This window comes from Hyalella azteca, unplaced genomic scaffold (genome assembly GCF_000764305.2).
Source record: "Hyalella azteca isolate HAZT.00-mixed unplaced genomic scaffold, Hazt_2.0.2 contig3643, whole genome shotgun sequence".
Taxonomy (NCBI): domain Eukaryota; kingdom Metazoa; phylum Arthropoda; class Malacostraca; order Amphipoda; family Hyalellidae; genus Hyalella; species Hyalella azteca.
This window is the reverse complement of record NW_025933885.1, coordinates 199,275-215,137: the sequence shown is the minus strand read 5'-3', so window position 1 is coordinate 215,137 and position 15,863 is coordinate 199,275. Positions and strand designations below refer to the sequence as shown.

The following is a 15,863-nucleotide window of genomic DNA, read 5'->3' as shown; positions in this document are numbered from 1 at the left end:
TACAGGTTGCTGGCGGCACCCGCCGTCGCCGGTGCCGTGCGCTATACGACTGCGCCGCTGACCTGACGGACGAGCTGAGCTTCCAGGAAGGCGAGATCATAATTATCGTGGAGGAAGAAACTGAGGACGGTGACTGGATGGAGGGCTTCATCGAGGGACAGCCGCATCGACGAGGGAAACTCCCTGTTAATTTCGTGCACATGCTCTCTGATTGAGCTCATGGACATCGAGCCTCGGATGAATTAATTCTAGCTTCTGCGCGTAAGCTTTGAAGAGGATTCATTCCCCCTTTGAATTGCCATGCGTCGAGTTCTAGTTTGTTAGTTTTTCACAGTTCATGTATGACATTTTCGTTTCGGTTCAAATTTATTCAAGCTTTAAATAACCCACCTTCATAAAACAAATTGATCTCATCATTTTATTTTTTTCCTAAATTTGGCTTCCCGTCCTCAAAATTGATGTAGGCTTAAGCCAAAAGCACTCAGATTTTTCATCTCTTCCCTTTGCAGTTCACACATTACTTTAGATTTTCTTTCTGCTTCAAAATAAAATGCCTGAGTGTTTGGCTTTAGTTCATTTTCTCTGGCAATAAAATGTGAATTGACCGTTTATTCAAGATGTGTCCTTTTGACCTTATGGAGAGAGACTTTGTCTGTTTGTAAATTATTGCTTGAAGCTCTCTGTGCGTTCAATGTCGTCACTGTATGATGAATTTAATTGAATAGAAAAACACCTGCTTGAATTGGCTATCTATTACATTCGCATTAGCTATCTATTACTCGAGTGGTGGTATTATTTTTGTCATTGCTTTATAGTCAGTATCGACATTTGGAAAATTTTGATCCAAGGGAATCCTTTACGCTGGCCTCCACGCTAATTTACCACATGCTAGATGATAAATATTAAGAGTTTCTGGTCTGCTTGCCAATATATGAGGAGACAATTCGCAGCACGTCGTGTGTCAGCCCAACGACATTCGTGGCGCTCGTTGGGTATTGTTCTTTATTCGGCTTTTTCTTGCGTAATCTGTACAAATTCTTCTAGTTTACCAACTTAGTCTTGGTTGATATTTCTGCTTCCGGTATACAAGCATCGCCAAAAAAATATTTATTTTCGTTGAGTTATATTCATTAACTGTAATATTTTTGTTGAGTGAATTTTTTCTAATCTGCATGAAAAATATACCCAATGAATTCTGCGTCTCAAAACATTCCTGTCTTATATATCATAGTTTAGTTTACTATCCTCGTTAGCCTGAGTTGACTACCAAGTCAGCCAAGCCGCGAGCACAAAGTAGTGTTGCAAGGTGTCTTAGTGAAGGCATCTGTGCCATTTATTGTGCGTCAGTGTTGTGCGTTTTGGTGTTTGTGAACTTACCCTATTTTGTATTTATCTTACTTCCTCGTAATTTATGAAACTTCCGCCTAGCTTCCAGGTTATATCCTTCCGCCCCTTTTTCCGAAACAAACGAGTTTTTACCTTAACCAAAGCTGTGCCAAGAGCTCATACCAAGCTCATCAGTCTAGAGTTTACAACTCATTTTTTACGTATTTTTCGTGAATTCAAATTTATTATTCATATCGCATTGAAGTATCAGTGAAATTTTAAGTTAAATCTGTAAGTAATTTATATTTTGATCTAGAATATGCCTTACATATAAAAGCGAACATGTTTTTTATAAATCATTTAGTAATTTATTTGCATATTTCATCTGATGTATTTCTGTGATCGCCCACATGCTGATTACTGTATTCATTCTAAACTCACTCTAATGTCCATGTATCTAACACGTCTTATTTATTTATTTTTTTTTCAATTGAGGGACACGAGTTCAAACGTGGTCTTCGCCCTCAATGTTGATGAACCCTATCACTATCCTCTCCTTGAATTCGTTATCTTTATTTCGACATCTTCGCTCGTTCTCAAACTATAAAATACGCTAACGTTTGTATACATGATTGTGTTTTATGTCGCTCTGCATGGAAGAGCATTCCCGTTCCCACACTGACTCGTTAAAAATTGACGAATTTTTCAACGAATGTGGAGTTATCGTGTGGGAATGAGGTCAGATTTACTCGCATATTTGTGTACAGAAAGAAGTGCAGTTAGAGTTATTATTTCATGCTTATAACAAAATCAATAATTGAAGATTACGTCGTGTAAAGAAGTTAGCTCTGTGTTGTAACTATGGTGTACATAAATGTTTTCTGTATATCAAGACAATATATTTAGCATAGACAGAAGACTTTCAGAATATATATAAAAATAATATGAGAAACATTGAAGTTGCACCGTTCATATTTTCGTCAAGGGCATTTCTTTCTGAATCATTTCAAATGTTATGTATTTAAACTGTCATTACTGTATAGTTGATTTAAAGCTCAAGTCTCTTGATTAAGACCAATTTTGTTTTGTGTTGGCATATGCACTTAAGTCATAAGCTATGCTAGATTACTTATGGGCAGGGTCTCAGTTGAGTCTTTTTTACACTACTGAAAAATGTATTAGTCTAACATTTCTTCGCATTCCCTTTACTGTCGTAAACCTCATAGATTATCCAGCATTCTTTAAATGCGCGTTATGCAAGTCCTTATTGATAGTATACAATTTTCCGGGAAATAATGTTATAAATTCTGGCAGTTTTTAAATTATAAATTCTACCGAACTGACCCGAAGTATTGTAAAAGAGTATGGAAAATGTTTGCAACTGATGTTGTTGTTTAGTCTAATTAAGGATGCAACATAGAGTTGCTCAGGCTGTCGAAAAAATCTACGTTCAATTAGCCAATTCCAAGGACGAGTATGAGATGAATTCTGAATCGCTATTTTAAACTATAGATTATCGACTTTTTTTCCAAAAGTTACTTACACTTTGGTACTGTTCGAAGTCAACGCGCATATTTAAGAGCTTTCCTGTCTTCCAGTGCAACCAATGTGTCATAGCGTTCACAAATTAGTTAGAGCTTGGAAATTCTATCCCAAATTTTAATCTCTTATCTTTTTCATAGTCGGTAATAATGTTGCTATGACTTTCAAAAATGTCTTAACTGCAAAATTTACCAGAGCTAATTTAGGAGTTAACGCGCTTCTTAAACCAACAATGATCAGCGTGATTCTAGAAATATTTTGCAATGTGCTGCAAATTCTCATTCTTGAATATTTTTCTCGTGTTGCCTTGTAACTTCAACATTTGCTATCCAACGATGACTGTTCGCTTCCAGGGTTGGTTACCTCCTTTCAGTGCTGAAATCAAAAGTTATACGAGACTATCTATTTCCACTTCTCTGCTAAGTCATTCCATTCCAATTTTTGAAGCCTCTTTGTGTCACCCATCACGATGAGAATGAAAAATACGTTCCAAAATAATTTAATTTATCCTCCATCCGCTTATCTAAGTGAAAACATTGGCCAATTTAAGAAGATACATCGAGCACCAACTGGATGCATTGCACACTTTCTTCCAACATTCCAAATATCTCTGCTTAAGTTCCATCCCATTATATACAAATTCATCAGCTGGACCACGGTAATAAATAAAAATAAAGGTTAGCGATAATTACTCGAAGAAATCAAATCAGCCTCTTTGGTATACATACATATTCTTGCCTAAATCATTTCACAAAAATTATTGATAACAACATAACACTATCTAGACCTCATCACTCTGTTCAAGAACGATTGTTCACTTAAGGATGAAGAGAGTATTCCAGATTACATTTGCATAATAGAATGTCTTCCTTGGATAACATCATCTTACGAACAACAAATGAAGACGGTCCGTGAGTGCATGGGGCTTTGTTACAAAAATGGCCATGGGTCTATTACACCTGAATTACCCCAACCCAATATTCTCATCATAAATTATTAATGGAATGGAATTGAGCTTATCAATATTCACCAACTTGACGAAAATAGCAAGAAATCATGGCGAGTTTGGCACAGAAATAAAGCATACAATTTACACGGACACGCTATGCTTTCGAGAACAATAGTAACACTAGTAAAATACAATAATTCAGTATCAAAATTTAACTTTTCAAAGGATTTGAGGCCCCACAAGGAAATTAATTGCAATAAGAATAAAATGGCTTCTACATCTTTCTCTGTTTACTGATCGTTAAAAGTGAGCAAAATATTATTCAAGGTGCTTACGACCAGAGTGATGAAAAAGATTCACATAAACGAATTTTTCAGTAAATATTTCAATGAAATTATAAACCTCAAATTCAACTAGGAATAAATATTCTGGCAAGTTTCGTGTTAAAAACTGAAATAAATACAGAGTTATTTCAACGCAAACTCCGAACAAAATGCATACCTAATATTTCAGGCTATGTACAAGAACTATTTAAATTATTCATAGTACAGTAAGCTTTGATATATTTAACATGATACACTGACTAAAGCTATTGGCACAGCCATAAAGTATTTGTGATCCTGAAAAATTGATTGGAATTTGGCAAGTAAATCGTTTATATTCTCGTCAATGGCGTGTGGAAAATTTCCAAATACGAGTTACAACCAACAGAAAACAAACTATAATCTTGACGAATCCCATATGGGACCATACACAGAAATATATGAAGCAGTTATCATCATGGTGCAGTTGTATTATACGAGCGTTTGAAACACACAGCTCTCGTAAATGAACTCCACTAGAATTGAACAAAATACTTTAATTTAGAAGCAGAAGTTGAAGGCCTTTCTTATAATGACTTTGCTCGCATTGCAGCACGCACACATTGGAAAGTTTATAGACACGACTACATTAGGAAAATTTATCCTTTGAGGACTGTCTTCGATTCGAAAATTTTAAAACCTTAGATTGAGTTCACAGATGAAGTCTTTTAAAAATTCCTTCGTAGTCACCGAAGTATTCAATCCCTGTAAGCTCTTCTCAATTATTCGTGTACCCCGCCTTTAGAAACGAATTGCTATTGGTCCTCATCGTGTCTGTTATTCTCAGTCCAAAGACCAATACAATTATAGTCAAGCGGAGTAAGCAACCGCCATTGTTTCGTTCGACTAAGAATAAGTACGATAGCAATTGATTATAAGCAACAGTTGTTGATGAGACCACTCATCGGAGTAGGGACCACTCATTTTAAGAGGTAACCACTCGTTTAGGAGGAGGCCACCCATTTTAGGATGGAACCTTTTATTTTAGGAGGAGACCACTCATATTAGGAGGTAACAACTCATTTTAGGATGGAACTTTTTATTTTAGGAGGAGGCCACTCATTTTAGGAGAGAACCTCTCATTTTAGGAGGAGGCCACTCATTTTAGGAGGGAACCTCTCATTTTAGGATGGAACCTTTTATTTTAGGAGGGAACCTCTCATTTTAGGATGGAACCTTTTATTTTAGGAGGAGGCCACTCATTTTAGGAGGGAACCTCTCATTTTAGGATGGAACCTTTTATTTTAGGAGGAGGCCAATCATTTTAGGAGACCACTCATCTGAGGGGGAGCGCATGGGCGTGCAGTGCAGCTATAAGCCTGCTGCGGTGGACCAGAGATGCTCCTGACCGGTACATGTCCTGCACCAGGCTGTGGAACTCCCGGCACAGCTGGATGTACTCCCTGCAAATACGGACCGTCATCATATATGTATGCTCAGCTTATCGTTCAATAGATCATTTGGTCGTAGAATATGTCATTAGGTGGCTTGAATCGCAAATTCACCGATAATTCAAAAGCAATGAAAACGCCAAACAATATATAGTGAATTTATTAAGGCTTTTCTCTCCTTTTAAATTATTGTCAACTACCCAGATCATAAATATACATCAATATTTAGCGTAGAACATTCGAGTGCGAACGCGACAAATTTAAATCAGATTTACAAACCATTGACCAACAGAATAGTTATTATTGCGTGAAGATCTCAAGTCAAGAATCCAGAGATAGTTTTTTCAGGTTTTCATGGAAATGACGAGATAAGAAACAAATTTTAGCAGGTTTCTATGAAATTGAAATACATAAGATAACGTAATTTGTATGTGTAATACTAATTTGAAAATATATTATCTGGAAGTTATCATTGAAAACAACCAACTCCCCAACTCCATCATCAGTTATAAATTCAATAATGCAAGTAGTATATTAAATTCGTATGATTAATATCACGAAGCAGATTTCAAATGCAAATATAATGATTAAAAGTAGAGTAACGGGGCAGCCAGCTACAAGTGGCTAGAAAATATAGGATTTGTGTTCACATTTTTCTTTCGAATTGTCAAATTGGATTTTCTAAATTGTGAATTGATTCGGATGAATTTATTTTCCTTCTGTTCCCGAATTATGAGTTTCTCTCCAAAACGTTTTGAAAGAAATTACGGTGAATTATCCTTGCATTTCTTTTTAACTCTAGGTAAATATGAGCTTGGAGTAATCATGCGATATTAATATAAAAGAAATTATGTAAATACGTGTTGATTGCTTGAGAGCATGACTGTGCCAGAAAATGGGAGTTTCATAAAGGACAGGCGCCTAACCCAGCAATTTGTCGCAGCTCGGGTGCCTCGACGATGCCGTTGTGGGAGTAGCCGAAGTCTCCTGAGAACTCAATGTACGTGACGCCTGACGCACCTCCCGCGGCGTCACTGTCACCGCCGCGACCGCTGGCAGCAACACGGAGCTGTGACATCAAACACAAAGTTACTCTAAAATGCCCCCGCTGAGGTTGCAGGTTACCCAGCTTTTATCAGTAAGAAAATACATAAAGCTTTATCATGATGGATTGGGAATTATATTTTTTTTTTATTCCAGACCGATCTGTTCAAATACGAGTACTCAAGAGCATGTGCATTGACCAATGGTGCACATTTCTTCGTCCGCGGGTCACCCCAAAAGCATCCAGTCTCTAACCCCTCTATCAATACTAGGTCTCTTTCCGCGGAATAAAATATTTTAGGACAGAGGCTAGAATACGGTCATCCTCTATTAATGTTTCTAGAAAAGTTGCACATGTAGCTATTAAAGATACGGCAACGGTTTGGTTTTTTCAATACAAATATGTATCATCCATATTGGTAATCGAAAAATTTCGGAGAAGAGGTACCACTGTTTGTGTGCTCCGTTGGGCCCATTTGCTAATAGAATGTTTTCAAACGCCAATACTCAACTGGTAGCAAAGAGAATATCAGAGAAAATTAGTCCAGTTATGAAGTCTGAACAACACTTTAGCTTTTGTGGAATAGTAAGAACGGCGAGAGGGTGACGGGCGTCTGAGAGTAAGTCACCCTATGTTCCTTTAAAATTAGCACGATTTAGTCTTGTTTTCAGGCCGTAGGTGTTGAGCAATCTCTTTCAGAATTCCACTCGTCTTGCCACTGTTAGCGAGTGAACAATTTCAGGGAACATCATCTTGATGGTTAGTTAATACTACAGTATTTAATAGTTTCAAAGCAATAATATGGCAAGCAAATTCTCCATAATTTTACTGTAAATTTTAATAATTATATTATATTTATATTATATTATAATTTTATATATAGATAAAATTATATTTTTATAATTTTATAAGTTCTCAATTGATTTGCGATTTAAACAAAATAATGATATAAAAACATTGGATTAGGTTACAACTTTTCTAAGAAGTACGTGACATTCAAAAGTCATTTAAAAAAATTAAATATATATACGGTACTGAATTTACCCGGTACTTTTTTTGCATTTGAATCTTTGGTAATATATGACCTAAGAAAAATATTATGAATACTTGTGTCATGTCTCCAACAAAATTAGGAGTGAAAGTGTCAGATTTTTTTATGAGCTGCCTCACCGCCCTGCCGTGCGTGACAGGCAAGATGTCATCGTCCTGAGCGTGCAGGACCAGAAGCGGACCGCTCACGCGCACCACGTTCGCTGTCGTGTTGAACATCAAGTCCCGCTGCTCCAGAGTGCTGCGCACCAGCGGCGTGAACCACGGCACCCAATTCATTACCTAAACAAAGTTCAAGTCATAAATAACGACAGTAATTACAAAAAATTCAGATACCATCATGGACGAAACAACATGAAATTGAAAACATACATAAGAGGAAATACCTGACAATAATAAAAATTGATTAGTGTACCCATAGTAAATCATCAAAATAGAAATCAGAAAGAACAAACTCACGACAGCAAGTGAATTGTCTTGAATAGCACTGAGCAAATCTGTGAAGCCAGCATGCAGCACAAGACCATCAGCACAGTGCTGCATGTCGCTGCTACTGCCTCTGCCACACAGCGCTGCTGCAACTGACGCTGCTATGCTGTAACCAATCACATATTAGTCGGAATAAAGGATTGGTTTGCAGTTCATCTTAGGTCATAATTTTCTTTCACGATTTTGCATACAGGAGTTTAAGAGGTCGGATATAACCTATATATGCCATCTTCAATCACTCTGCATTTGACAGTCTTGACTTCAAACATCTCTTACCATAAAAATGACCTCGCTATTTTTGTCTCTTTCATGAGGAACAATGCCTTGGAAGCAGGCAGAAAGATCCTCCAGATGTTTCAAAACTGACTCAAAGTCTCTAATTTTGTTTAGCAGGTAAATGCAAATAATATCATACACCTGATTTTAGTACATAAATTATGGCAAATATTCACTGGTAATCAAAAGCAAATTAACTTACCCTGAACCAAGAGAATGTCCCCACAATATAATGGCCGTGCCAGGACCCACTCTCTCCAGTATGTAGTCATACACAAACATCCCATCCTTCACTAAGGCTGTCTCAGATAGTGGGGCAATAGAAGAGTCAGCAAAGCTCCTGGGAAAAGTGGAGAGAGCCTCAATGTACAAGCAAGTGAATAATGCAGAATCAAGTGACAGAACCAAAAATTATCAAAGATTGATCTAGTTAAATTCAATATTGATGTGGTAGCACTAGTAATCTGTTTGGCTATTTCTAATCTTTATCCATTGATAAAAAACTATACTTTGACCTAAAAAATCAAGAGCCATCAGAAAGTCAAATTTGCTTGCTATTACCTGTAATCAAATGCAATAACATGGCACCCCAGGTCAGCAAGTATCCTGTAGAGATCAACTCTGTGTGCCTGTGCTCTGGAGGGCGTGTTGCCATGAAAATAAATAACAGCAACTGAGCCATCTTTGCGGAGTTCATCTTCAAAACGAGCACTTCTGGATCCTATGGACTCAGGTGATGTTGGGTTGGGTGCTGCAGATGGTAGGATGTGCCTAGTGAATTATACAACATACATGAGCATCAATCGATGATCAATGCCATGAGAGCTCAAATGACTCAAAATACAAGTGAATTCTGCTTCAAGCAGATAATAAATTTCTTCAAGATATAAATTTTTTACACAATTTCAGAAAGATACATATAATACTGCAGACTAATTTGAGAATTGAAAACCTTTTTGGTTTCTTTTCTAAACCAAATGCAAATGGTGTGCTCTAATAGGTGTGGCACTGAAATACAATTACCTACCAAGTGCCTAGTTTGATGCCTTCATCAGTAGTTATGTAGAAAGCACGGGCATTTTTCAAATTCAACAGCTCAGGAGCAGCCAGCTCAGTTGAAAAGTCAGGTGATCCTGGCAAACAAAATATTCAGTAAAATTCAACCATCATAGTTTTATGCAGCCATAATCATGATTATTCATACTATAAAACTAGTGCAAACTTAAAGTTTTACATTAAATCCTGATCACGTCATTCATATTTCAGAATGGTCACAAGTTTTAAAAAGTATTGTATGGGTGTAAGTTTAAGCTCTACCCAAAATATTTATTTATTATATTAAAAATAGCATTTATATCAAATAGAACCTTACAATACTGAGAGGAAAGAATTTAGGAATTAACTAGGACTATTCTCTTCAACTACTGGTATGACATCTTCTAGTATTTTGCTGCTTAAGTTTGTACCTCGGAAAATCAAGTAATCTTGAAGCGATGGAGAAAAATAGAAAAGCACTGGGCCTAAGAAGACCAGTAAGGCAAAGACCCCAATTAGCACTGCTAGCAGCACCAGACCAGTTATCCGTAGTTGCTGCCAAAGTGTGGGCTGCCTGAAAATGAGACTAATATAAAATCTCTATTTTCTCTATGGAAAACAAATGAAAAAGCAGAAGATATTCTCATGCTAAACTGATTAAAAAAATCCAGGATAACTCAGAGCAGCAAAATATTTTCAATAAAACTAACTATAAAAGTATTTAACCACAAGCATCCAATTTCCAATTGTGCTCTGATCAATGGAATTATCATGACTTAGTTTTAAAAGTAGAAATGTTATTTTCTTCTTTCCTTAATATTTGCCGCAATGATAATTTGAAGTCAATGTTTTTAGGCAGCGTGAGATGAATGTGAATGCTATACTTGCTAGGTATGGAGTATTATTGTTGCCATTTTATATAACCTGCAAAATATCTTGACTTTAAAAATCACACTTATTTTTAGAACAAACAATTCAGCAACAATTAGGATAGGTAATTTAATTTCTTGAAATTTGTTTATCAAGATATCGATTTGTTTGGGTAATGTTTATTTATGAAATACAAACATATATGGTATATATTTTTAACTAATGAAGTAGGTATCTACTGACCACATTATTTCTAGTTTTTATCCAAGCTATTCTCCCATAAATTGGGATCCAGCCAATTTCATAAATTATGCAATAACTGCCAAAAAAGATACTTTTTGCCTGCAATTTATAAATACTGTGTCACCCAAGAAATTATTGTTTCTACTTGCTGGTTTTAGAAGAGCCTGCCTAATATTTAAAATTGGCCTTTAGTAGCCAGTATTTTTATGATATCATTGATTGGGGCCACAAGTTAGAGGCAAGCATGGAAAACATCTGCCTTTATTGCCGCAACTGGAGCTTTCCCACCATTTCTGGAACCAAGAGATTTCTGCCAGATGAATTACCTCCTATCTAATTATTACCAAAAGTGCATGATCAGGCAGGAAGTTTCCAACTGTATTAAAATTTTGTAACATTGGAGCCGTGAGATTTCAGAAACGAGTAGGAAAATTCTAATCTTGGTTAGAGGGGAGGATGCCTGACACCATGAGGCAGTTATCAACTCACAATCTAATTTTAATAAATGTTTGGGGATATTAGAAATGCTGTTAAATATTTTTGTCCTCCAGCACTTTTTTATTAGAACAATAATAGGGTAAACGCACCATATTCCGTCACTGTGGGTAATTCTGACACCCCTCAACTTTTTTCTTTATATTAAGCTTGGGCTTAGTTCCACGCATGCGTAGATGGTTGAAATAGTGACATCATACTATTGCACGCAAGATTTCCACAAAACACTAGGTCTAGCGGAAAATGTTAAGATCCGCAGAGAAAAAGTCCAAGTCAGCTAGTGAGAACATCAAAACATGTATGAAAGTTGATAGTTGACCTTGCTTTACTAAATAGTGATAAACTGTTTGTGTAGAAAGAACATAATGGTTTGAGACTTTTGAATAAGTCTGTGAATATATTAGAAATCCTTTAAGTATACTTGTATTTGATGATTTTAAGTGGTAAATAAATTAATAGATGATTGATTTAAGAGACTATTTTAGACACACAAAAACTAATTCTGACACAGGGTGTCAGAATTACAACACACAGGATGTCGTATTCCTACACAGGGAATTCCAGTTGGAATTCCAACACAGGGACCAGGGTGCTGGAATTACAAATTCGAAGCGCTGTCGGAATTAGTCTCACAATATGCCGCATTTAGTCACACACAGTGTTGGAATTTAGCGATTTTATAGATTTGAATTCTAAAGGCTTTTAAATAAATATGGCAACAGTTTGTGATGTTTCATCATTGCTGGCAGCCTGGCGCATAGTGTGGTGTTTTGCAAGTGACGTAAACCAATCAGAACTCAAGTTGCGCATACGGCGATCTATATATAGCCATTTATTTCTTGCTACGTCCTTAAGGTGTTGGAATATGGTGTGTTTACCGGTACTTTACCCTAGTGCCACTTTTCCAGATTATCCACTCATAACAGTCAACAAATAAAAATGTGGTATTGATGAAACATGCAAGTAAATCCTGTTCAGTGTTCACCATCCTTGAAATTGATTTGATCAAACTAAAATCTATACCGTACTCAAAATTGGGATTTGGGAATGTAAGTGTTTAGTGAACTTTTGATGCCATTGAATTTCATAGTAATAAAAGTACCTATAGAGAATAGGGCTATAGGCTGTATAGGCTAGCACTTGACTTTACTTAGTTTAGTTACAAAAATACTACTACCTACTATACTGGGCGGTACTATATTAATAGCAGTAGCACTTGACTAGTTGACTTGAATTAGCTAGCCTATCATAAATGTATCATTTACCTACCATTTACCTATCATATAATGAATGCATCACTGAACCCACTTACCCTCCTGCATAATTCTTTCATCATTCATACATTCATTATCATTAGTAGGGAGGCGACAACATGTCAGTATTAATGGGTCTGTATCAGACTGGGCTTCAGTGCGCAGTGGCGTGCCACAAGGAAGCATTCTCAGGCCTATTCTATTCGTTGCGTTTATAAATGATCTGCCAGAAGCTGTGTCTAGCGTTTGCTTGATGTATGCTGATGACACAAAAATTTATAATACAGTGAAGAATACGTCGCAAAAAGTACAGTTGCAAGGTGCTCTTGACAGGTTGGTTGACTGGGCTGATAAGTGGCAGCTGCGTTTTAATGCTGACAAATGTAAAGTTATCCACCTTGGCAAGAATAATGAACAGCAAGATTACAGTGTGAGAAGACACGGTTGCAACGACAGAGTGATGATGTCAAAGTCGACAACGGAAAAGGATTTAGGAGTTAATGTCGGCAATGAGTTGAAATTTTTTAAGTATATTGAAGGTCAAGTTAATAAAGCCAATAAACGACTTGGACTGATCAGACGCTCTTTCGAGTTCCTAGATGCAGAAACGATGAAGCAGTTGTTTGTTGCTGTCGTGCGCCCGAACCTAGAGTTTGGAAACGTCGCATGGTCACCGAAATTTGAAAAGGATAGAAATTTAGTAGAGAGTGTTCAAAGACGCGTAACAAGAATAGTTCCGGGCTTGAAAGGCAAGTCCTATGAGGAAAGATTAAAGATTATGATGCTTCTAAGCCTCAGTTATTGATGTCTGCGTGGCCGTGGAGACCTCATTGAAGTATACAAGTATACTCATGACTTATACAAGGTCCCAGAAGGATTACTAGAATTTGAAACAAGAACCAACACCAGGGGCCACGGCTATAAACTAAAAAACAGCGTTGGAACACATCCATGCGACAACATTTCTTCTTATGTTTTCGGTGAATTTTCCCGCGCATTTTCACTTTTTTTAAGCTATTGCTGTGCACAGTTCGCGCAATGTAATGAAAATTGATTATCTTCGCGCACGTGTTCGCGCAATCCCGGCCATCTTTATTTTAGAAGAAATTTTCTCCAAAGTCATATGGCAACACTGAACACCATCTGTTTACATTTTATATGTATAACAGCCGCAGTTTACGATTACCGTACGTTCCGTATCCGACAATGCGGACAACCGGAAGAGTCAGAAGTAACCCGGACATGTCTTACACTTTATTATTGTCAGTTCGACTCGCGTAGTCAATATACTCGCGTATATTGTCGACTAAAATAGTAGAACTATTTTAGCTTTCTAAAGTACGGCGCACGGCGCATTTTTTTAGCAACGTAGTACGGCGCACCGCGCAGGTCGTTAAAATGACAAAATAAATTCCCGCGCACCTGGCACATCTTCCTGACCATGGCTGAGCCTCTGAGGCAGTGAGGCTTAACCGATGTCATTGTAATTTTTACGTCATTGATATCATTGTGGAACCAATGTAAGTAACTAAGGAATTTCCCAGTTCAAATATTTATTGATTTATTACTATCAATTTCGAAACTCCACATATATCTAAAGGGAGTTGTGATGAGACCATGGGGATGGGGCCAGGGGTCGAACTGTTGAGTTTAGACCATTACAACTTGCAAGAGGGGCCCAAGGGCCAAGGGCATGGGGCCTTGCGAAGGGTTAAGACCGACGCACGGCGGTGGACCAATAAGTACTCACAATAATTCCCTGCCACCATGATACTGCGTTTACCCTATGTTCAGTCTGAAGATGCCTAGCAAATTATGGACCAGGCAATAAGTCCAGCAGCTATCTCAATCAATTGTCAGCTATTGAAAGATCGGGTTCCAAAGGCCGGATCCCGGATCCCTTGTGAATCAAGTCACGAAACGTTCAAGAATCGGCAACAGGCCATGGGCCTATTTCTTCAACGCTGACACTTCTATTAAATCTATTCTATTCTATATATCATTTATTTACAATTTATTTATCATTCATTTATCATTAATTTTATTTGCTTTCTATTTATCATTTAAGTTATAACTTATGTATAATTTATTTATCAAACTGTTATTTATTGTGTTCAATTCTGGCATTTGGCTGGTGCCTGGTGGGCAGGTGGCACTGTGCAGATTTAAAGCTAGCTAAAAGTAGCTAGGTATCATTCATAGCTTATGTCTTATGATAGGCTGATAGCTACAATACTAAATACTACTCTACAATCATACAATGAATATTGGAAAATAGTATGAAATGACAAAAAATACATTCTTTTCATGAAATTTTCCATTATTAACATTAATCAATGGCTTGATTACTTACCCGTACCTATGGCATAGAAGAACTTTTACCTTCCTGCCAAAAATCATTTTCAGAACTCTTCCAGAAAAGGATGATATTGTGTTCAAAATTAAAACTTTATTTGTGTTTAGCAGGTATTGTGACATTCTCAAAAATGTTCAGTTTCAAGCTAACATTTTATATTGTAGATTTTGTAAACTTAACCATACATTTTATCGTATTTTAACATTTCCATGACAAGACGACCCAGGACCACCCACAACCGTCAACGGAGCTCTAGTAGAATTTCCGGACCACATAAAAAAATCCTAACAACACTGGAAGTACATGCTAATTCTTCGGATCCGTTTTTTAAAGACTTGTTTGTTCACCACTCGCCTCACGTCTGGGTGGCCACTGGTGGGATCCAAATGCCATTAAAAATATTTTCACTTGAAAATTCCCCGTTTTCTACATTTAAATTCAATTATTTGATTCCTCTAACTTCGTTCAGCGGGATATTCTAAGTCTAAGAGTTATGAAATGTTATGCTTCGTTTCAAGAACCGAATCGACACTTCAGCGGACTCGGCTGCGGACTGGCCTGCGGACTCGAATCAAAACCTAACTTGACGTTCAACTCATCCAGCCATAAATCCATCAATAATGAACGGATTCTATTCAAATTCGAAATATAAGTAGATAATATCAGTAATTTGTGGACGGAATTTTTTCACATTTTTACATCAATAACTTTTTCATTAATACGGGAAACCTAACTTCATTTTCAATTCACCCAGCCATAAATCCAAAAATAATGAACAGATTTTATTCAAATTTGAAATATAAGTAGATAACATCTGTAATTTGTGGACGGAATTTTTTCAAATTTTTACATCAAAAACTTTTTTATTAATACGGAAAACCTAACTTCATTTCAACTCACCCAGCCATAAATCCATCAATAATAAACGGATTTTATTCAAATTTAAAATATAAGTAGATAATATTTGTAATTTGTGGACGGAATTTTTTCAAATTTTTACATCAGTAACTTTTTTATCAATACGGAAAACCTAACTTCATTTTCAACTCACCCAGCCATAAATCCATCAATATTGAACGGATTTTATTCAAATTTGAAAAATAAGTAGATAATATCAGTAATTTGTGGACGGAATTATTTCAGATTTTTACATCAATGACTTTTTTATTAATACGGAAAAC

At 36.6% G+C, this 15,863-nt stretch overlaps 2 protein-coding genes across 9 annotated transcripts in view; one reads left to right on the top strand and one right to left on the bottom strand.

Moving 5' to 3' along the window:
* Window positions 1-1,372, top strand: part of LOC108669574 (arf-GAP with SH3 domain, ANK repeat and PH domain-containing protein 2) — a 35,018-nt gene extending 33,646 nt beyond the window's left edge. For all 3 annotated transcript variants that reach the window (XM_018156952.2, XM_018156951.2, XM_018156950.2), the window contains exon 22: window positions 6-1,372. In XM_018156952.2, coding sequence (XP_018012441.1) covers window positions 6-215 — 210 coding nt within the window. In that variant the 3' untranslated portion in view covers window positions 216-1,372. The remainder of the gene's footprint in view (window positions 1-5) is intronic.
* Window positions 1,373-3,355: 1,983 nt separating this feature from the next.
* LOC108669575 (lysophosphatidylserine lipase ABHD12) lies at window positions 3,356-15,009 on the bottom strand. 6 transcript variants are annotated; one of them, XR_007156599.1, is made up of 10 exons: window positions 14,680-15,009; window positions 9,897-10,039; window positions 9,458-9,563; window positions 8,992-9,201; window positions 8,633-8,770; window positions 8,125-8,260; window positions 7,786-7,947; window positions 6,497-6,639; window positions 5,336-5,582; window positions 3,356-5,295 (listed from the first exon to the last, which is right to left on the bottom strand). XR_007156599.1 is itself a non-coding variant. In XM_047879715.1 (10 exons), the coding sequence occupies exons 1-9, from the start codon at window positions 14,802-14,804 to the stop codon at window positions 5,456-5,458; spliced, it is 1,290 nt and encodes a 429-aa protein (XP_047735671.1). In that variant the 5' UTR covers window positions 14,805-15,009; the 3' UTR covers window positions 3,356-5,362; window positions 5,423-5,455. The 6 variants fall into 6 exon arrangements, 4 of the variants coding, with proteins under 4 accessions (XP_047735671.1, XP_047735670.1, XP_018012442.1 ...); XR_001930671.2 differs by having other exon boundaries at window positions 3,356-5,315; window positions 5,356-5,582; XM_047879715.1 differs by having other exon boundaries at window positions 3,356-5,362; window positions 5,423-5,582.
* Between the last annotated feature and the right edge of the window lie 854 nt (window positions 15,010-15,863).

What these genes read in the sequence shown, in the direction of transcription:
- LOC108669575 (XM_018156953.2), bottom strand. Translation starts at nt 14,804, where the DNA reads ATGTCACAATACCTGCTAAACACAAATAAAGTTTTAATTTTGAACACA. An exon ending in GTTATTGCATTTGATTACAG is followed by an intron (nt 8,771 to 8,991) that starts GTAATAGCAAGC and finishes CACTTTTCCCAG; the next exon opens with GAGCTTTGCTGACTCTTCTA. An exon ending in CTGTCACGCACGGCAGGGCG is followed by an intron (nt 6,640 to 7,785) that starts GTGAGGCAGCTC and finishes TTGATGTCACAG; the next exon opens with CTCCGTGTTGCTGCCAGCGG.